This window comes from Protopterus annectens, chromosome 2.part1, assembly GCF_019279795.1.
Source record: "Protopterus annectens isolate FY-2018-M chromosome 2.part1, PAN1.0, whole genome shotgun sequence".
NCBI lineage: Eukaryota > Metazoa > Chordata > Ceratodontiformes > Protopteridae > Protopterus > Protopterus annectens.
The window spans coordinates 62,640,727-62,663,644 of record NC_056729.1 but is presented as its reverse complement, the minus strand read 5'-3'; the positions used below and the strand labels follow the sequence as shown (position 1 = coordinate 62,663,644).

The window sequence follows — 22,918 nt, the reverse complement described above, 5'->3', positions numbered from 1 at the left end:
ACAGGATGAAATAGTAAAGGTCAATTTATAGTGAGTAAGAGAGCAGGGGAGAAAGAGCAAGAGTTTAATCTTTTTAGGATTAAGGATCAATAGATTATTGGATAACTACTGTTCAGTGGATAGAAAGGCATTCTGGGTTAGGGTATGGAGTTCAGAGATGTTTGAAATGGAGATGAGGGTTGAGTCGTCAACGTATTGGATGAGGGAAGATTGTGTACAGGATATATAGAAATCATCGGTGAAGACATTAAATAGAAGGGGACCTAAAATGGAACCTTGAGGAACTCTGGTTGGGACAGGAATGAATGAAGAGAAGGATGAGGGCCATTTAACAGATTGCTGTCGGCAAGATCGGTACCTGGAGAACCAGGCAAGGGAGGTGGGAGACAGGTTGAGCTTAGCAAGTTTGGATAGCAGTAGGGGGGTGGGAAACAGTATCAAAAGCTTTGGAAAGATCTAGGAAGAGACAAGATATGAGTTTATTGTTATCGAGGGCCTCAGCAATGGTGTAAGTGAAGGATAGGAGGGCTGTAGTTGTACTGTGGTTAGGATGAAAACCATGCTGGGTGGGAGTGAGGAGGTTGTGCTGGAGGAGGTAGTTAAGAAGCTGAGAGTGAATGCATTTTTCAAGAATCTTAGAGAGGGGGGATATGATAGCAATGGGTCGGTAGTTAGAATGATTTCCATAGGATAGGAACAGTAGATTCTAGAACTGATTTGTTGTTTAGTATGGATACAGGATAGGAAATGGATTCAGCAGCAACTTTGAGGAAGGTAGGAGGTAAGTTATCAGTGGAGGGTGAGCAAGGTTTGAGATTTAGAAGAAGAGATCTGATATAGGAAGTAGAGACAGGGCGAAAGAAGAATAGATTATGTTAGGAGGGTTGGGGGTTGGTAGTGAGGTTGTGCTGCAGTTGGAAGGTATGAGAGTTTGGATTGTGTCAATAAAGTGTTTGTTGAGTAGGGTAGTAGTTTCCTGAGGGGATGTATTGTGATAAGGGCATGGGGCTGAGAGACAGCCAGGGGAAAGAAGTTTGTTAAAAGATGACCAAAACCTCTGAGGATTGGATTTGCAATTAAGTTGAGCAGAATTGTAATAAGACTTTTTGTCTTTGTTGGTTTGTTTCTTTGTAAGATTCTGTAGATGTCTATATTTGTGAAGAAGGGGAAGTTCATTTGTTTTTAGCCATGCTTTCCAGGCACTATCCCATCTGTGCACAAGGGATCTGGTTTCCTTGGAAAGCCAGGGAGCATAATTTGATTTAATCCTAATCTCCTTGATGGAGCAAGGGAGTTTAGGATATTCAGGAAGATGGTATTGAACATACTAACTGTGTCATTGACAGGGATTTGTCTAAGGATGGACCAGTCAATGCTGGCAAGAATGGAGTTGAATTGGGAGATGTTAAAATTGGAGAGTTTATGGCATTCTCTGTAAAGGTGGGGTTTGGGAGGTTGGGTGGAGTGTCTTAGCACAGAGGTGGGGAGGTGATCACTTAGGGAGTCGGGTAAGGTAGTGGGGTTATGGTAGTGGTGGGGGGAGTTTGTGAGAATCCAGTCAATAACAGAGCTGGATGATAAGTTTTTGTGGAGGCAGGTGGGGGAAGATATCAGTTGATGGAAGCCATGGAGGTTGATACTGAGTTGTGGAGAGTCGGTTGTGAGTTTGGGCTAATATAAGTTAACATCAACTAAGATGATGGTTTCATAGGGTATATTATAGGAAAACCAGGATAGGATATTTTCAAGGATGGGTAGATTATTTCCTGGGGAGATATAGATGGAGCCAACATCAAGTTTCTTATGTGGATTAAGGTGGCAGTTTAGGATGAGAAGTTCAGCTGGGTGGAAGCCAGGGATAGGTTTAGTGAAGGATGTGAGGTTGAGGCTATTGGAGTAGAGGATGGTGACACCACCTCCTTTTTTTGGGAGTCTGTCGGAGTGAAAGATATTATAGCCAGGAGGGAGTATTCCTTTGTTAGTGATATGTGGCTTGAGCCAAGTTTCACATAAGGAGAGGCTGTGGGGAGTAGAATGGGCTATCCAGGTGTGTAGCTCTGTGATTTTATTAGTTATACTCTGAATATTTTGTGAGAAAATAGACAGGTGCTTGGGTAAGTATGAATTTGGAGTTTGAGGAGGTGGGTAGTTTGTGGACGGGGGGTAGCTGTAGATTTCAGGGGTGTGTGGCTGTAGGGAGTGGGAGAGGGGCCAGGGTTGGGGTGGATGTCCCCAGAGATGAGTACATTTTTTGTTAGGAGAGAGAATGTAGTAGTAGGTAAATGAAGTTTGTATAGCATAAGCTTAGGATCGCTGGAAGGTGGGAGGATATGAAGTTGGGGTAGCTTATGAAAACATGGTAGAGAGGATAAAGAGCATAGGGGAGATAAAATGGAGGAAGTTGTTGGATGAGTGTTATAGTTATAGGAGGTAAGAGAGTATAAGTGTGGGTAGGGAAGGTGGGAGTGATAGGAGGTAACAGTAGAGAGAAATAGGAGGAGTGTAGTGGAAATGAGAAGGTATAACATATTAGAATGTAGGTAGTGGGGTTATAGGGTGGGTGTAATAAAGAAGGGAAGGAAGTCTGGTATACTAGGCATGGTGGATGTAGGTAGTGGGAGTGGTTTTGGCATGAAATTGATAGTGAGTGGTTTATGGGAGAAGGAAGAAGAGGGAGTGGTAGGTATAAAGGAAACTGTAATGGGGTGGGTGGGAATGGATAGGGTAGAGGAGCGGAGAGAGCCCCAGCAGAGTGAGGGTGAATGGAGCGGGGCTAGTCTGAGACAGGATAGCAAAGAAAAAAAAATCAATAGCAGCACTGGGCCAGAGAGTAAAGGTAAGTAAGCAGCTATATTGAGCAAGCAAAATAGAGAAATAAAAGTATAAATATAAATAAATACAAAGGGACACAAATGCTATGAACTGGGATTAAGTGCTAGTGCAAACAGGGCTGACCAGGCTACTGAGCAAAAATAAAAATGTCAGACCAGGAAATGCAGAAACAGTAAGAGTCCTATAATCTTTGGATTTAGTTTAAATAAGGTCTCAACAAATTGTGGGTATGTAGAAGATTGGTTTACATGTGGACACACTGGCCTCTAGTGGCCTAGATAGGGAAACACAATATAGGAACCCGTAAAAATATAAAAAAGGTCTGTGCGAGTATGCAAGCCAGTACCAAGAAATTCTTGAAGAAAAACAATCCAGGAAGTACAGTAATCAGCTTTGTAAGCACCTAAATGTAGGAATTACTTGGAGAGGCTGTCCTAAAAGGCAGGAGGTAGGACAATAGCAGTTTCAAAGGGTTAGGTCCAAAAGTGGTTGGGAGACAGTAGATGGATGGAAGGGGCAGTCCACTTAAGGCAGATGACTGTCCAAGCTGCAAAGAAAAAAAATTTAGTGTAAAACAAACACTGGTGTAGAGCATGGAACTCAAGAAGTACAGAGTAGGGTAATACACAATGTTTAAGCACGAGAGCAGAATAAAAGTACTCCAAAGTGATCAAAAGGAAATATAGATAGATATATTGTAATGTCACTTTGATAGATATACTGTAATGGCACTTTGATAAGTTCACAGCTTCATAGGTAATTAATAAGCAGACAGTCCAGGAGACCAATGATGAGCTTAACCCAAATTCCCAATTTTCCAAAAGCACAGTCTGGTTAAGTGATTTGCTCAAGGTTGCATAGTAGATAAATATAGGCCACAGGAAGTAGCTCTTTAACATCTCATAGCCTTAATCCTCTCCATCAATTGTCAGACAGTTGACACGATGATTAAGGAGAGCTACTAGTTAGTTAGACTGTCTGGGATTTATTAGATCATAAGCAATCTGAACGTTTACCATACCAGGTGCTATAATGGCATGTTGGAAAGCAGCAAAAGGACTCACAACTGAACTGACTTATTGTGAAAGAAAAAATTACTACAGAGAAATAACATAAATCATTTTAATCCTGACTGTGTTGAATGCAGGGAAGCAATATATATGAAATTGTTGTTGATTCTAAGAAACAGCTTTGCTTTTACATAGATGTGTACTTTGCAGGAAAGAAGCTTGCAACATTTGCTGTTTTAAAAAATACACTGCTAACAGAAATTGTACCAACAACTGAAATGTTTTATGGTAAAGCATCATACAGCATTTTAGTCTTCATGAAAATGATATTGTTTGACAAGAGATGTGCATCATAAGGAAAGAATATGCAGTACTTTTCTGTGTTTAAAACAAAAAATGCCATCACAAATGATAGAAGTGGCAGCAAATGACTGAACTGATTTTATGTGATTGAACCTTATAAAATATGATCATGGGGAAGTAACAATAACATCTATTCATGATAAAAAGTCCATGATATTGCTTTCACACCTACTGTCATAAAATATAATGCTTCTGTAGTGCCAATCACATTGCCAGGTTTACTGAAATGCATTGACAGTGTCAAAGACGGTCTATTTTTAGTGAACTAAAGATAAGCAAAAAAAAACTATAAAGCTTCTATATATGCTTTTATTAAAACCTACTGTTCAGTGCATTTTCTACTAAGGGTATTTCACCAGAAATATTTTCTTATGATTTACCTAATTTGCATTAAAAACACCCTTGAACAAACCAATGAGCTGAGTTTGTGTATACACAAGCCAGCACAAAAACAGTGAAGATATATATATATATATATATAGACAATGTTTTTTCTGTTTATTGAATCCAAATAGTAGGTTATTTTAGGTTCTGTTTTGTCAAGAGATACATTTCTATAAATATTTAAACATATTTTAAAAAAGGGAGATCATTTGAAACAAGGTGGTAAGCTCTATTTTCCCTCAAATGTAGTTGTCATATATTTTGGTTGGCTGAACAGATCTGAAATATGTTAAAACCAGTTGCACTTTTAGAGACAGCATTAATTATCGCTTGTAACTAGTTCCAGTACATGTTGCTGTTTTTAGTAAGCGTCCCTGTTGTGATTTATCTGCATTCTTTGTTCTTATGGTACAGGCTAAACTCACTCTCTGTTCACCACTTTCTAGTATCCAAGGATGACTACCAGTACTGTAAAACTTTAAGCAATTATAACTTCAGCAGTTTTAACTATACAAGTTATTTTGTAATATGGTTGGTCATCACTGGATTCATTAAATTGATTTTAATTTTTATAAGCCAAAATCAAATAAATATTTCAATAAAATTAGACACTTTCACAATTCCATAGTAGCATAACTGATATCAAAAGGATAAAAGTAGATCTTATGAAAACATTCTATGAACCACAAAAAAACCCCCTAAAACTAAATCATACAATATTCAATACAATTAAAAATCCTTAACATTCCTGACTTCTACTTTTTGCTGGTCAATATTTGTGAGGAAAAAAAACAAACCGTGCATACCAGTCACAGAAATGCAGTCATAGTGAAGCGGCTTCATATTGCAAGATGAAATGAACATAGTCAAAGTGGTTTGTACAAAAAAAACTTACAGAAGTTGGCTTACTTAGTGTTTGCGCTAGTCTGTTTGCATAAGATGCAAAATTATCAGAGGACAATACAGAAGGAAAAGGATAAATGCTAGAAATCAACATTACTTAGTGAATTGTTTCAGGTAAATAGTCAGGAAGCCTTTGCAGTACCACAAAAATAAAGTATGGTATGATTCTAGGCTGGTGCTGAATACATTCCTAAGGTAGAAAACTCATAAACAGATTATCTATTTAGATGTTTAGCAAGATCTAAATAGGTGGAATAATGAATATTTTGCTGCTCTGGAAATATGCAGGTACATAATGCTGCATGCTTTACCCCTTAATTGTTAACACTTTATTTCAAAAATTGTTCTCTCACTGCTGACCATTTGACCTGGTGTTGCTCCCAACTGTTAAAAGGGTTATGCCTCAGAAATGTTTTGACATTTTCTACAGTGAATTTCAGGGAATGTTCCAGAGACATTCCACAATACAATTTACTTAGGTACTAATTCATCATCCAATGCAGTAGAACAGCAGTATTTAAACTGTTGTATGAAAACTGTTAATTTATGTCCTTTTGTCATACAATTTGACATTCTTGAATACTATATTTTCTAAACTGATTAATTGAAGCTTTAAGTGTGATACTAGAAACAGTACCATAAGTTTATACATTCTGAAAGCATTTATAGTTCTTATCCTGAACAGTACACATTTGTTTAAAACTGAATAGTCTACATCGATGACGTTTCTAAATTCAGAAGGAGCATCTTGGCTTAATTTTGACCTTACCTTATACAGGGCATTTACTCTGACACTGTTTGACATTTTCTAGTCAAATTATCTGGAGAACATATTGCTAGATTTAGTGTTTGTGTGAATGTTTGGGGTTAGGGCTATTGTAAAGATATGCTAAGGAAATAGAGATAATGTTCTGCAAGTGTGTGTGTGTGTGTGTGTGTGTGTGTGTGTGTGTGTGTGTGTGTGTGTGTGTGTGTGTGTGTGTGTGTGTGTGTGTGTGTGTGTGTGTGTGTGTGTGTGTGTGTGTGTGTGCGTGTGTGTGTGTGTGTGTGTGTCTATGAACCTGTCTTGTGTACTGGCAGTGTTACAGAAAGGGTTATTTCTAGGTAAGGTGTAAGGTTAAGATTAGGGGTAGTGACAGGTTTAACATTTTTACTTGAGCTTTTTATTTTGCTCTTCTGTCACTCCAACAGCTGTCCCAGTAGCCTACATCCTTTGCTGGGTCTACCAGTACTCCATTTAACTCCCCTAGTCCAATTCCTGAATTTAAGCCAGGGTTAGTGAGGATCTTAAGGATGTTCTGGGGGGGTCTTGTTGTTTTACTTCAAGATGAGAGGTTACTTATAACCTACCCTGTTTTACCCTTCATCCCTTGCAGCTTCCATATTAGTCAGAGCTAGCCAAGCAATGGGGACGCAAAATGTTTCACCCCACCTCCATGTCAGCATAACCATGTCCCCATCCTGAACTCCTTTAGACTATGCCTTCACTGCCATCATTACTGGAAACACCCATGGAACCTCCCATCCTCCCACAAATGGAAACACCCATCCCTCATTGTTGCTCAGTCAGTTGCCCAAACCACTAACTGAACACAAGTCCATTGGGCTGTAGTCAGGGTTTTATCCCTGTCACCAGAGTGCCTTAGGGTTAGGGTTACTATGCATTACTGAGGTGGTGTACAAATAATTTGGTTAAACATCCATAACACTGCCATATACAATGTATCTGCGACATCCCCGTTCTTGGCCAGTAATCAAGGAGCCTCAATCCTTACCACTGACACTGGAGAGGGACATTCACTTGGAACAAAAATGGATACACCCAGTATTTTCAGATGCAGCTCTCTGCATCAAGCACAATTTCCCTTGACAGCAAACATTGAGCACACTCATCCCAGGGTCGGGGTTTCTCTCTTGGTCTCTCCCCAGGTCCCCAGTAAGGCTCCCCACTGGCACACCTTACAGTTAAGTCCTCAGCCAAGTGTCCAAGCCAATTCTTCCAGCACCCTCTCTGTGAAACTAGTGCTTCATCTCCCTACTCCAAATAGCTAACACACACACACACACACACTTTGAGATTTGATTTTCACACACACACACACACACACACACACACACACACACACACACACACACACACACACACACACACACACACACACACACACACACACACACACACACATACCTGGGAAAGGCTGGAACAGATTTACTAGCTATGCCCCCTTCTGCCCAGACTATAAAGTAGTTACGCTACCACCAGACACCCCAAAGCCAGCTACTCTAAGGCTCTTGCAATTATAGTGAGTGAAATTAATATTAATACAAATGGTAATGCTGACCAAACAGGCTTTCAGGAGTGGCCACAGTGTCATCAAAAGATATAAGTACTCTCAAAGGTTAAAATATTCTCTAAAGGACCAACCACAATGAAATGTTTAAATATATTTAATACTAAATAATAAAAGAACATGAAAACACTAAATATCTATTTACAGTCACAGGAAATATTAAAATATCACAGACAAATAGATTCACATAGATACAGAAAAACAGTAATCTCACTATATTTTCCTGACTGATCAAAAGAATTACTATTCCCTGGTCACTTACTAGAGCAAGGCAATATGAAGTAGGTGAGTGGTCTTCTTTCATTGTCTGGTTCTAAAAACAGAGTGTTCTGAGACTTCTCTCTCATCTGGTATTAAAACATAATTTTGTCCTAGATTACAAAATGACATCACATACATCTGGTCATCTGACTTCTGGTTCCCATGCTACCCCCATTGCTAGAAACTGAACCCAAATTTAGCACATATGTGTTACCATACACAGAGATAGAGCTTTGCTGAGATGTGTTATAGCATCTGGAAGCTATAAAACCATAAAACACTTCCACTCTTCCTGCAGGAGCTAATAAATCATTCTGTGTCACAAACTGTTAGCGTCTGTCTGCAAACAGAACTGTAAGATGCAGTATTTATGGCCTAAACCAGGTAATTTAATTTCAGGATATTTTTCTAAAAGTTAGCTGTGGCTGAGCTTAACCTCTTCTCTTCCAGTATCCTCTGTTAAAACATATACAGTTAATTGGTTGCTATACAGTCAGGACCCACTGTATACAAATGGCATATAATTCTTTACAAAATTCCAGCTAGCTAGGTTAGTATATGTTACACTTCCACTTCCCTACTTCTCCTGGTATAGCTGGCAATACCTCACATCATCACATTATCGTGTGTGTGTGTGTGTGTGTGTGTGTGTGTGTGTGTGTGTGTGTGTGTGTGTGTGTGTATGTGTGTATATATATATATATATATATATATATATATATATATATATATATATATATAAATGTTAACAGTAAATGTGGTATTCTATTTTATAAATGTAACGATGCAAATATGCAAAGCATCTACAGTTACAGTACAATACAGTACAGGTATTGAAGAGACAGGTAAATATTACAAAGCACTAGTTACTAGAGATCTGATAAAACAAAAGCAATGCATTAACACATCAGGTCATCCAGGTTATTATTCAACAGACCTTATGCAAAGAGCAGGCAAATGAAGATGGCAATATGACAGAAAAATAGGAGGGATAGGAAAGTAAGATTAAGATATAGTAATTATAATGGACTCTGGTATTATATTATATAGATATATTACATAGAGATGCAGCCTAGCTGTCTATAACTGAATAAATACTGGACCTAACTATGCTAAGTGAAAATTATGCAAAGCATAATTGCAAACAGCAAATGTTCATAGATATGGTCACCAAGATATCCCAAGCAAGACTTACTGAGTTTGTTTTCATCTCTAAATATATACATCTCAGCTCACCATTTCTGGTCCTACATAAAACTAGTAGGGTTACATCACATTAAATCACTTCTTTTTCATTGAAAACAAGTTTTCCTCTCTTCAGACTCCTACATGCAATGGACCAGTTTCTCATTTGAATACTAATGGCTGCTTCCTTTAGAGAGTCTTGTGATTGTATTATTATTTTTTTACTTTTTCTTCCTGACTCCAAACCCATGTGTGACTTAATTACATTCAAGCAATTGGGTCCTGCTTGTGAAACTGAATTAAGCTACACTTTACATTTCAACATCCGGTTTCATACAGATCTCTTCTGCAATTCATCTCTTGTTTTTCAAACACTGAAGACAGTTACATGGTTACACAGATTATTATGGCAGTGGAAGCACACATATAGCGGAGTTATCAGAGATTAAATATAATTCTATTCATTGGCCAACATCCTGAAATAAGAAAGGAAAAATAGATCACATTTTATTCTCTACTGTGACACCCCAGTTGCAAGTATATAATGCAGTTAGCAAACACTGGTTTATTACATGTGGTAATCTCACTCAGTGATCATTACCCTATTATTTGGACTATACCACAACCATGAGTTTATAACAAGAGTATCTGATAATATTTTGCAACATCTATACCCTTGTAATTAACCAAAGTTCTGGGAATATGAAGCTGAAGAAAATATAAGTGCAGCAACACTATTGCTCTCATTAGGCTGGCTGAGTAATATTGATGCCATGATAAAATCTCTTATTAGGTTGGTTGAGTGGTATTGAAGCCAAGCCTAAATTTATCATTAGGCTGGCTAAGTGATATTGAAGCTAAGCTATCATGCTTTACCCACAATAGTATGACTGGCTCACACTTGATATGTGAACTCATCCCTGAACTTAGCAAAAAGTGATAATGTATCAGCTGCTAGAGGATGTATGTACTACCCTAAGAAAGTGAAGGAGTTTTGTTGAAGTATTTGCGTCTCTGTCATATGATCACTCACAAGCAAAAGATATGCTCTGAAATCAGTACTTTCCTACAAGTTCATAGTTACTTTTTTATTTTATTTCTAAACCACTGCATCAGAAACACTGGCACGCTGACAGTGACTACAGCCAAAAAACTAAATCTTGGTAGTTTGCATTACAAAAGAAACTGTATTATGTCACTTTCTTTTTCATTTAACACATTGATTTTAGTTAAAATATTTACAAAGCTTTGTGTTTGTTTGGTAATCAAAAAAAAAAAAAAGAAAATTCCAGTAGAAGCGGGTGATTTCATTAATATTCAAGTTATTATGGTTAACTACATAATTAAGGTTATATCTATTGTGTGTTATTGTTAAGAGATAATTCTGAGAAATGGTGTGGTATTTCCTTCATATTGAAGTAATGTGCACATTATTAAGTGATACCTGAGCAATTTTATGGTATTTATCTACTTACTTGTTATCACTTCCTCAGAAAGTTGTGCAGCAATGATTTTGACATCCTTCAGAGCAGTAGTGAGAGCGGTTGCACATCCCAGCATGCTTCCAACTCCCAGGGTAAGCAGCATTATAAAGTACAGCACTGACCACAGCTGTGACAATGGCATGCTGGTAATTGCTTCTGAGTATACAATGAATGAGAGTCCAGTCCCTTGGACAGCCTAAACAGAAACAGAAGCATAAAGATTTATATGTAAAACTTTCATAAGGAAACAGGTGTGCTTTTATTTATAGCAACTGATTTAATTTCAATTCATTAAATGAAGTTCTCACCATCAGGTAACACAGTTCATTCCAGACAATTAAAACATATCTCAATAAAACTGACCCTAAAGCACCCAATGAAATAATTTTGTAGGGGCAAGCATTCTTATGCCATCACATCTCTTTATTTCTATATAAAAACTCCACAATCACACAGGTTCAGGGATAAAGGAATAATTTAACAGCATTATGTTCTCTGTACCCATAGCAGACACCAGAGGACACAATAATAGTTAAAAGCATCTCTGTCTCACAAACTATTTAAACAACAAAAAACACAGATCATATACTGCACAGTGCTTAGTAAATAAAATGAGTCAACTGAGTTGAACGATTAAACTTTGTTGTCAAGTCAGAAATAAATAGCAGGCAAAATGTACTTTATCAGGAATTTCTGGTATACCGATTTCTGGGGAGAACATGTGCACTGCAATCTGCTTTTGGCAGTCTGTGTATGCAGTTAATACGATTGCCATTCTCTGATTAAGTGTTGCTGCCATGGAGACAGATTCTTCTGACCACATAACCTATTAACAATAGTTTATAGTTTGCGATTAGCTTAAAATCTTCCTACCACACAAGTAGTAATGGAATTTCTTTAGTACAAAAATCAAATGTAAAGCCTCTTTTTTCTGTTTCTGCATATTTTCTCTTTGCTGGAGGGAGGGTTCTAAAAATGTAAATGGTAAGTTATTCCTTCCCTTTGGACATGATGCACTGAATCATCATTCCAATACCATATGCAGAAATATCATACCCTAATAATAAGTAGCAGGTCTCGGGCCTAATATATTACTACTCCATTACACATTAATAACTTAAATGCACATTGGTCCTGAAATTATTGTCATGTGATCTATTCATTACGCAACCCATAGAAAGACACCAATACTGTACTATGGTTAGATCAAAATTCCCATGGTAGCGTCCTAAGACAAGAAATAGTTGCAACTCTTCACAAAACATGTGTCCTCTGGGGATGCAGACCAAAAGCATTTATTGTGTTTTCTGTTCTGTCTGTGAAAAAAACTTGAAAAAAAACAAAAAAATATTCTTGTTCTCCTAACTTTCCTGGCTAGTTTGTTCCAGTGATCAGATTTTGCTGATCCCTGGGCTTTGTCTTGGTTCTTGTACTTCTCCATTTTCTTTGTTTGGTCAGGGGGAAGTTTCTTTACTCACCAGTGGGAGTGGGGAGTACTGACCTGCCTGTTTGTCCTCAGAGGAGTGGTTTAAGACAGTAACTTGTAGTTCAGTGGCCATTTTGGGTCATTTCCTGCCTTTTCCAGCCCCCTGCTATAAAGCACGCTTTAGCGCGGAGTTGCCACTAGAGCAGCATCGGGCAGCGCCGGTTTAACAAGGTTAAACTTTTTCTGGCTCCATAAAGTCTGTTCTTCATTTTTCCCTTAGAACTGCTCTACTAGTAACCTAAACAGTATATCCCTTGACTAAAAAGCACAGCACTTGTTCCTAAAAGTTTTTTTTTTTCTCAAAAAAAAAAAAGCTCAGCACTTGTCACTTCTATATTATACAAAGTCCCTCACTTGCGAAACCCCCCCAGGAGTACCCACTTCCTTACTAAGTCCTCTCTTATTCAGTCTTATATCTAACTTCTTAATTTTTTTAGCATGTCGAAGGGCCAGATGCTGGCGTCCTCTCCTGCCCAGTTGGTGAATCTGGGAATATTGAGGCAATGTTACAATTGCCTCATGTACATAGACAACCCTCTCCTCCTCCCACATAACACAAATACTTGCGAGAGATGCAGCTATTTAGCCAAACTGGAGGCTGAGCTGTCTCAACTCAGGACTGGCAAGACCAGACAGGAGGAGAAGGCAACTACACACATCACAAAATCAGCCTCACATAATGCTACCACACCACTAAATCAAACACATAAACACACAAAGACATACTCCGAGGCTCTGAGTAAAAATTTACCTAAACAGCAGAGGCCTCCAAAGCAGACACCCAAACAACTGCTACCTCAAGACACCCCACAAGCAACACATAAACCACAAAATCAGTGTGCAAAGCAGTCACAGCCCTTAAGGCCAAATACAACACCAAACATACTTGTCATAGGTGACTCCATAGTCAGACACACTGACGTCCCACTCACCAGACTGAACAAGGAGAGGGTCACAGTAAGCTGCCTATCGGGCGCTAGAATCCGCCACATAACACAAGCACTCGGGTCACTCCACGGCAAGTACAAATATGACACAGTCATTTTCCATGCTGGTGTGAACGACCTGAGACGTACCTCCCTGGACTACATGAAAAGAGACATAGAGGAGCTCTCTGATTATGTAGCCCAGGCAGGTATGACCCTGACCCTAAGCAGTATCCTTCCTTCACCAAGAATGATGCCACAATATAGAGACAAGATGATCAGCTTTAACAATTGGCTTAATGTCTGGTGTCATTCAAAGGGGATCCAGTGTCTGTCTGCCTGGGATGACATGCTTGACAAGCCACGCTGCTTCGCAAGGGGCGGCTTGCACCTGTCACCCTGGGATTCGGATATTGGCTAAGGCTCTTGCCACCCCATAGTGCCTTTTTTAGGCAAGGCTCAAATTCTAAACCTACCACCCTAGAAACCAAAAAATGGGAAGAAACTGAGGGTAATGCTGCTCAATGCCAGAAGTCTAAATCTCAAAATGCACGCACTCGAGGCCCTTCTCAGTATGGAGAACATCGATGTCTGTGCTGTAACTGAAACCTGGTTCAAGGCTCGTGAGAGCACCCGGCACTATTAGGTTTTACCTCATATCATGCGTTCGGCCCCAAAACCCAGACCACACCACAAAAGGAGGGTGTATCCATAGTCATAAAGGATACCCACACCTCCAGGTTGGTGGCAAGGCAAGCTTGGAAACCATCCAGGTGCAACTAACCATAGGCAAAACTGCTCTACAAATTGTAGCATGCTACAGGCCACCCTCTCAAACTCAGGAACCCCACACAGCCTTCCTAAAGACACTGGAGGGTATAAATGTATCTCCAAACACCATCATATTGGGTGACTTCAACTACCCGAATATAGACTGGGAACATTACTCAAGCCCTAACTTTCTAGCCCAACGGTTCCTGGAGTTCATAAATTCAAATACCATGGAACAGCTAGTCACTGTTCCCACGAGAGGAGAAAATATACTAGATCTCATTATCACAAACATGGGGACAAAATGCTCCACACGGAAGTATATCCCTCATTGGTGAGATCTGATCATAAACTAATCTCACTGGAAATCCACATCCGCCCCACCCCAAACAAAAAAGACCACAGTGAAGAACTTCTCTAAAGCAAACTTCACACTACTCAAGACTGGTGTGGTATCCTTCAAGGCCCCTGAGCCAGTGGAAACCACAACCCAAGCTGCGGAAGCCCTTACAAATGCCTTCTATGAACACCTCCAGGACTGCATGGATCAGGCAATCCCAAATAAAACCAAGACTCTTTCCACAAAGGGCAAGCGTCCAGTCTGGTGGACCCCAGCCATTAAGAAACTTTACAATAAGAGGAGAAAGCTATTACATGATAGAACAAAATCCATAAAAGGGAAGTCACGCCTGATCATTATTAGTAAAAAATACGAGCACTCATAAAATCAACTAAGGCCAATTTTGAGAGAAAAATTGCCATGGATTCAAAGGACAATCATAAGGCCTTTTTCAGCTATGTTAGGAACCTGGGTGGAAACTCCCAGATATGCTCAGAATTAGTCCAAAATGATACAAAAATCACTGAACCCACAGACATTGCCAACATACTGGCAGACAGGTTCAGTGCAAACTTCACCCCCCTCTGCCCCCTAAAGGAGAGATAACTATCCCAGCAGAGTGTAGCCTCCCAGACATCTCAAATGCGCAGGTGAAAGCTGCTCTCTCTAAAGCTAAAAACACAGCATCAATGGGACGGATGGTGTCCCGGCTGTGTGCTACACGAGCTAAATGAGGAATTAAACCCGCACATAAGGCAGCTGTTTAATCTCAGCCTTACCTCAGGATACGTGCCCAAGGAGTGGCGTACGGCAACTGTGGTCCCACTCCAAAGGCGGTCCCTCTACAACCCTGGTAATTACAGCCCCATAAGCTTAACAAGTCTAGTCTGCAAAGCTATGGAGAGGATCATAATGGAGCTCATAAACAAAGATATAGGGGACTTGCAGACATTGGACCCAACCCAGTTTGGCCGTCAAGGGCAGATCATGCCTTTTGAACTTGGTCGACTTCTTGAAACAGTCACCAAGGCCATTGATGAGGAAAGGCAGTCCATACAGCCTATCTTGACCTTGCAAAGGCTTTGACACAATACCACACTCGGGTATTGTAGAAAAACTTACCAGCTTAAATTTAAACCCATATGTCACAAGATGGGTTGCAAACTGGCTTAAGGACAGAACCCACAGGGTTAGAGTTGCTGGCGCTATGTCAGACTCCAAGCCGGTCACAAGTGGTGTCCCACAGGGCTCGGTCCTTGGCCCCCTATTGTTCGGCATCTACTTCTCAGAAGTACAGGCCAACATGGGAGGAATTTGGCTGACAAAGTTTGCAGATGACTGCAAACTGGGCGCCATAGTGGAAAGTGCATCGGACACGGATATCCTTCAGAAGGGACTCACGGAAACAGATAGCTGGTGCCAGAGCCATGGCCTGAAGTTAAATGCCAAAAAATGTATAGTCATACCCTTCGGGAAAAACAAGGTAACCCCAAGCTACCATATAGGTGGCAATCCACTAAGCACAGAAGAGGTTATTAGGGACCTGGGGACCCAGGTTGACAGTGGTCTTTCTTTTGACACTCACGTTGCTAAAGTGGTTAGAAAGACCTTCTACATTGCCCACCTGATCATGAAGGGATTCACATCCAGATCTAGTGAGGTCATTGTTCCCCTGTACTCTTCACTTATCAGACCAATGATCGAGTACAATGCCCCATTCAGGATGTATCTCACCCGACATCTGCAGCAATTGGAGAGACCCCAAAAGTTCCTCACCAAAAGGATAAAGGGACTCCAAAATCTGTCATATGCTGCCAGATTGAAGAAACTCCAGCTCTATTCAGTCGCATACCGTCTGCTCAGAGGTGACATGTGCCTGACATACAAGGCCATGTCCAACCCGAATTAATGGACATGCTCCACCTCAAAAATCCAAATCCACCAAAACCACTAGAGCAAGTGACTTAAACCTTAACGGATATAAATAGGATGTGCTGGAGGGATAGATTTATCACTCAGAGACTCCCTATGCTGTGGAATAAAATCCCGGTCCATGTGAGGCAGAGCACCTCGCTGGCTCTGTTCAGGAGAAATCTTGACCTGTGGATGGGAGATCGTAGGTTTACCCCGGGAATCATCTCTGTGTCACTGCTGGACAGAGGCACAACAAACTAATGGGCACAGTATTTTTTCATATAAGGGGTGGCGTAAGCCACAAAAATTTGGGCTAGGCTTATAAATGCCTTAGGGCAGATAGCCTAGTATAAACCTATGAACCTATGAACCTATGAACCTATAAATTTGTTTTACCTTCTTACCTGAAGGGTAAATTATTTTTTAACTGTAACAAGAACAAGATATTTAATTTGAGACTTGCCAAGCTTACCTTTTGACTCTTTATCTCTCACATCTCACTCTTACTATCACTGTGCCTCTTTTTGTACATTACTGAGATGCTAACTCTCAAATTTGCTATTGATTAATAATTCGCTAAGTACACCACTGCATTCATATCCTTCAAACATATTATTCATTATTCTTTGGATAGGGAAGTGACACATCAAATGGCAATATACAATATACATACAAGCCTCTGTGTCTGTTATTGGTATCTTTCGTATCTTTTCAAATCATCATCAAGCAATACTTGGTAAACTAAACTAGTTTATGAAAATAGAATTCTGCCTCTTAACATGATCAATAACTCTTCTGCTCTAGAGGGAAAGGTATGACCAACTTAGTTTACTATTAACATGTAATCATTACAAATACAAATTGAACTGCCCCTTAAGTATTGAAACAATATGTACATACCATTAATTTTGTTTCCCTGGACAGGTAATATTTCTTTTCTTTTAAGTTTTGTAACACTGTCACTCTCTTTCACTGCAAATGGCAGGGAATAACTTTTAAAGAGCTTAGGCAAAATATATGGATTGACCAAAATGTCGGCTTTCATATTGTGAAATGTCTCTAATCACTATTAAAACACTTCGACATGAATTTACAAAACCATTTCAATCAACTTTAACTTATTTGACACATTTTAACTCATAATATTTTTATTTTTAGTTTAACATAAGCATTTATAACCAGTTCCTCAGACACAGACCAAACCAATCTCTTATCACACAAAAATTGCAAATGTTTCTTCAAATGATCCTAACCATACCTTTCAACTCCTCAATGAAAGAAATCTGGACAAAGCCAGAAATAATGGCAGGACAAAGACCCCAAAATAGGGACATTTAAAATATTGCTCCTATAAACTTAGAAAGTGGCTGGAATGACAGGATTTTCCATTATTATATATTTTCTGAAGAATATGAAATCTGAATCTCAAGTGACTGTAATTATTTAGTATTATTTAATGACTTTAAAATCTTTGATTTTCCAGAAAAACCCAAATTTTATGAGGACAGACCAAAAATAAAAGGCAAAAATCTGGACATTCTGTGAAAATTTGAACAGTTGAGAGGTATGATCATAACATACTGTAACCATAACCTGGCTTAATAATAACAGACTCAGTCCAGTGCATATTTAATTTTAACTTTTATACATTGATTTATTTGGCAACACCGACTGAAACATTTTTCTCAAACTGACTGAAACGTTTTTCTCAAATAGAATCAGTATATTGCTACCCATTTGTCAATCTCCATTCCATGTCTCTCAACCTCTCAGCACAAGAAATCTGTGAAAAAAATAAAAATAATGGGGGAATAAAGGTACAAAAATGGGGAAAATGTTTACATATTTCTCTTAGAAACTTTGAAGGTTGTGAGAATAAAAAGTTCAGTGTTGGCATGCATTTTCTGAAGGATATGAAGACTGAAACTCAAATTTCTGTCATAATTTAGTGATTTCAATCTTCACTGCTTTGCCTGAAAACCACAAATTTTATGATGCACAGACAAAAAAATGTGAGGCAACAATTTGGACATTCTGCAAAAATCTGGATAGTTGAGAGCTATGCTCCATTTCAATTTTATATTATTCAACAGAAAAGTAGACTTAAGTAATTATTTTTTGTGTATCACTTAGAAGAGAAAAATTTGTAATTCAGCTTCATCCTTAGTAACAGGAGACTTGAGTAACTCTTTTTGTGTGTATAAAGTAGAACAGAAAACATTAGCCATTCTACTTCATCCTTACAAATATATTTTATGTTCTTGTTATGAAAATCTTCACTTTTGCCCTTTACTTGGAAATGCATTTTACTATAACATGTCAGTTTTGCATGTCCCAAATTCATGCAGTTGAAATATTTCACTTCTTTTAAGTTACAGTCCTGTGGACAAGGATTTCTGTTATTACAATTATAAAGTCTTAACTTTCTAGTTAGCTGTCTAAATTCTTGTCTAACTTCTTGTACTGCACACTCAAGATACTCCATGCTTCCCCATTTGTTGTATTTCTCTGTCTGCTGCTTCCATGTTCAGCACTATATTTAATGCACTTGCATGTAAGTTAAGTTCAAGCAGCAGCCTTATCTGACAGTTTTCACTGTGCATGCACCACTAATGAATACACGTCTTGGTGCTTCATTCAAGCTAGCAGCACATTTGCAGTCCATTGCACATTGTTTTATTTCAGTTGCATGCTGCACCATAATTTCATTGACCTTCTGGTTGCGTTGATAAAACAAAAATAAAACTTTTATGTATTGTAAATGGTTTGTGTTCAGAATGTCACTTGACATTTCAGGATTTTATTTCCAGCTTTTATATTTAAGTTTATTTAGCAGAACCTGGTTCTGGACCAGTCCATACATGAAAGCACCCACAAAGGTCAGTAATTTTAATGTCAGGCAGCTGTCGTGAAAATTGTTCGGTGCACTATCTGTGGGCTGATTACAGTTCCACAGCTGGTTTAATTCTCTTGTATATATCTTTTACTGAGAAAGAACATTCTAGACCAGTCATATCCTGCAGCTGCACTTTGTTATCAAGCACTGTGTTACTGTGCAAACATGTTGTGTATTACAGCCTTGCTTAGTTTTATGCTATCAAGGTTGTTAACAGGTTGGACACAAAATTAATTCAGAATGTCATGCTATGCCTTTATGTAATGCCATAGTTCAGGATAATGCAAGCAGATGTACTGGAGATAGACCTAGATTTTCATCAGCAGCAGCTATAAGAAACATGTGTCCTTAATCATATGTGCTTCCAAGGATAACTGGAGGCTGATAATATACATATGCCATTTATATTTGTTGATGATATGATAGGGGAAGAAGCTTCAGAAATGACAGCTAAAGGTGGAACCCAAAAGTGTACTAATTGAGTAATCATCCAGATCAAATCATACTGAGAAGCACACCCCATTACTGTAACAGCATACAATCTTTATACCACTACAAAAAATATCTTGAAAGCCAGATACCCATAAAAGCAAAAGAAAATGTAATATAAAAAAAATCTTAAAATAAATAAATAAATAAATAAATAAAAGAAGAGCACTGGGTGAAAAGGCACATGCTGTATAAATTCCTTGGATTCTGACCCTGACAGTTCTGCGGTTGAACCCACAATGCCAATAAGCAAAGCTGCACTAATATTCAATGATTCTATGATTAAGGTCTTTAAACCTTGTGAAACTCAAATAAAGAGACAACCACAATAACATCTCTGCTAGGCCTAATGTTCTCAGAGGTAGTCAATATTTTCAAGTAACTAACCTTGTGTAGTACCAGCTATGCTTTTTGGTACTTGATGTGGGGGTTACTGACGTCTACAAGGTTTTAGAAAGTTACATGGACAGTTCATGTCAAGCAATATGGAAGCACTGTAACAATCATAATATCAAACTTATATTCAGTGACATTTTACTTTCTCTTAGGTTAAACGACTATACATTTATACATCATTTCAACGGGTTGGGACGTGACAGTTTCAGCACTGGTACTCAAATTATTAAAGCATGGAAGACAGTAACTGAACACTCTTACTTTTGTTGCAAGATATTCCATGGCAGATTTCTGACAAATGTGGGCTCTTCTTGAAGAATATTTTAGCCCGTATAAAAAAACACACAAAATGTCATATTACAGAACTTAATCATATTGTACACTATACCAGCCCCATAGTTCAAAGGATTAAAATAAATAATAATAATAATAATAATAATAATAATAATGTCAGGCAGAAGACCTATAACCTCATTCAACAAATGTTCATATACCTGAATATCTGGGATATACTTGTACTGAACAGTAAGATCTGGAGGGATCTTGCTATCTGTCTGTACACAGCACCATTTCAAGTAGATTGGCATCAGAACATGAAGACCACATAATACAAGTTTTTTTTTCTAGATGTTTCTGTCATCTGTTCAGTGACCATCATTCCATTATTCCATCACCCCAAGTTATCCCATTAGGAATAATCAGACTCCTCATGAGATTAGCCAATGATGCCTATTCCTGTAGGTGATCCAAGGCCTGAAGTGAGAGGCAAGTACAGAGACCATCACGCAGGCTGTCAGGCTTATCTCCTGGCCTGAAAGAGTCTGTCATTATAGTTCAAAATAACCTCCATTACACATACAGAATGCTGATTACAGCATATCACCTCACTGCTTGGTAACATGGACCAACAATACTGTTACCTACATGAAACAAATATAGTCCTGATCTAGTGCTTTTCAACAAAAGGAACTTGGTTCAAAATACAGAACCGTTACATCCTTTGGGCACATTTGATCACTACATTAATTCATTCTCTATCCATTACCTCAAAACATTGCCTGTGCACTGTGATGTATGGTTTCCAAAACAATGACGTTGGTAATAATTAAAAGGGTCTTTACATAAACTAAGTTCAGTTTAAAAACAAGAAAAAAATCATTGGCCTCTTTAAAAAAAGACATACTGTCCTGACCCTTTAAAAATACATTGAGTTAAAAGTCATTGGTAATTCTAAGTAGAAATGTTTCTTGGTGGAATAAGTGACTCTGTACTACTGCAAAATAAAGTTATGTTTATCATTTCTGTCCTACCTCAATGAGCAAATTACACTTGAAGTCTAAGGACATAACTTAAAAAAATGAGATTAAAAATACAAATATGGTTCCATATCATTTCATATCAACTTGCATGGGAAATTATGTTTTGCGTATAAAGCTATACAAGATAAGGAACTTAGGACATTACTGAATATTGATATTTTATATAATAAACACAAGTCCAGAAGCACAGGCTTCACATACTGACTGGATATCTGTCAAACCTCAGCTAGATTAAAATTTATTACTCAGTCCATGAAGACGTATTGGAACAAACTGCCTCTAGAGAGTGAGAGACTTAATTCATTTAATGTATTCAAAAATATTTTGTCTGCATTACATTGTATTGTACTGTAATAGTGCTAGGCAATCATCGTTTTCAAGTGGATAGGAGATCTAGCATATTCTTATCATTCAGAAACTGCATAATGAATGGCCTTATCAACAGATATGCAGAAATCCTAAACTTTGAAACTATAGCATATTACTTGTTAAATAAGCTGGACAACATGAAGTCATTTCTTAACTATCAACAGCCAGTCTTAATCCTCCATCAGCATTAGCCTTTTAATTCATGACAATGTGACAATGAGTAGATTATGCACTTTCCTGCATAGGACGAGGGTTCTGCACATCAAACTGTTATATCCGAAACTAAAGATCTCCACCCCTATGATCACACAGGACATGATTAAGAACGTCTTAGAAAGTGTCAGGTAATGTGTACTACATACTCAGATCTTATACTAGACATATTATTCTATAAAACAAATGAATTCCAAACAACTCTGCTGCATGGGTTACTCAGCTTACTACTTGAACATGCTTGAAGATGACGATATACCTAATGACTCAAAGACATAATTTGTCATCCCTATTCATAAAGGTGGCAATACTGAACTTGTTTGTAATAATGACCTATTAATTTGACATTTATTATCAGAAAATGTTTTATACAATTTATTCAACTGTTGCAACTGCTATACTATGATCACAAATATACTCAACCTGGATTTTACCAAATGTGATGCCATTATATTATTATTATTATTATTATTATTATTATTATTATTATGTTAACATTATAATTTACTAGTCTAATAATCGCTCATTTTATGTTATTTACACTCATAAGACCATTCGATTTTACCTAAAACAATCATACACACACACACACATATTATATAATTAAAATACATATAACATATATATATATATATATATATATATATATATATATATATATATATATATATATGTGTGTGTGTGTGTGTGTGTGTGTATGTGTGGTTCTCCTGCATTTTATCTCAAGGTGTTGCAGAGATTGTTGAACATTCACACTGTCGAATGTTCAAAATCAGTAGGGTATATTTTGTTGATACAGGTAAGTGGAATTTGGGAAGGGATGGGAGTGTTTGTGCATGTGTTTGGGTGTTAGGGTTAGGGTAGGTGTTAGGTGAGGGAATAGATGTAATGTTGTTGAGTATGTTGATGCATGTTTGTGTTTCTGAGCTTGTCTTGTGTAGTGGCAGGGTTCCGGAAAGGTTTTGGTAATGCAAGCTAACCTTAAACATAGATCTGCTCATGCTCCCAATCCTAACCCTTCATCTT

At 38.2% G+C, this 22,918-nt stretch overlaps 1 protein-coding gene across 1 annotated transcript in view; it reads right to left on the bottom strand.

Moving 5' to 3' along the window:
- LOC122793970 (sodium- and chloride-dependent transporter XTRP3-like) overlaps positions 1-22,918 on the bottom strand; it is a 438,952-nt gene that overhangs the window by 124,320 nt on the left and 291,714 nt on the right. Inside the window, exon 8 of the mRNA XM_044062027.1 lies at positions 10,765-10,969. Coding sequence (XP_043917962.1) covers positions 10,765-10,969 — 205 coding nt within the window. The remainder of the gene's footprint in view (positions 1-10,764; positions 10,970-22,918) is intronic.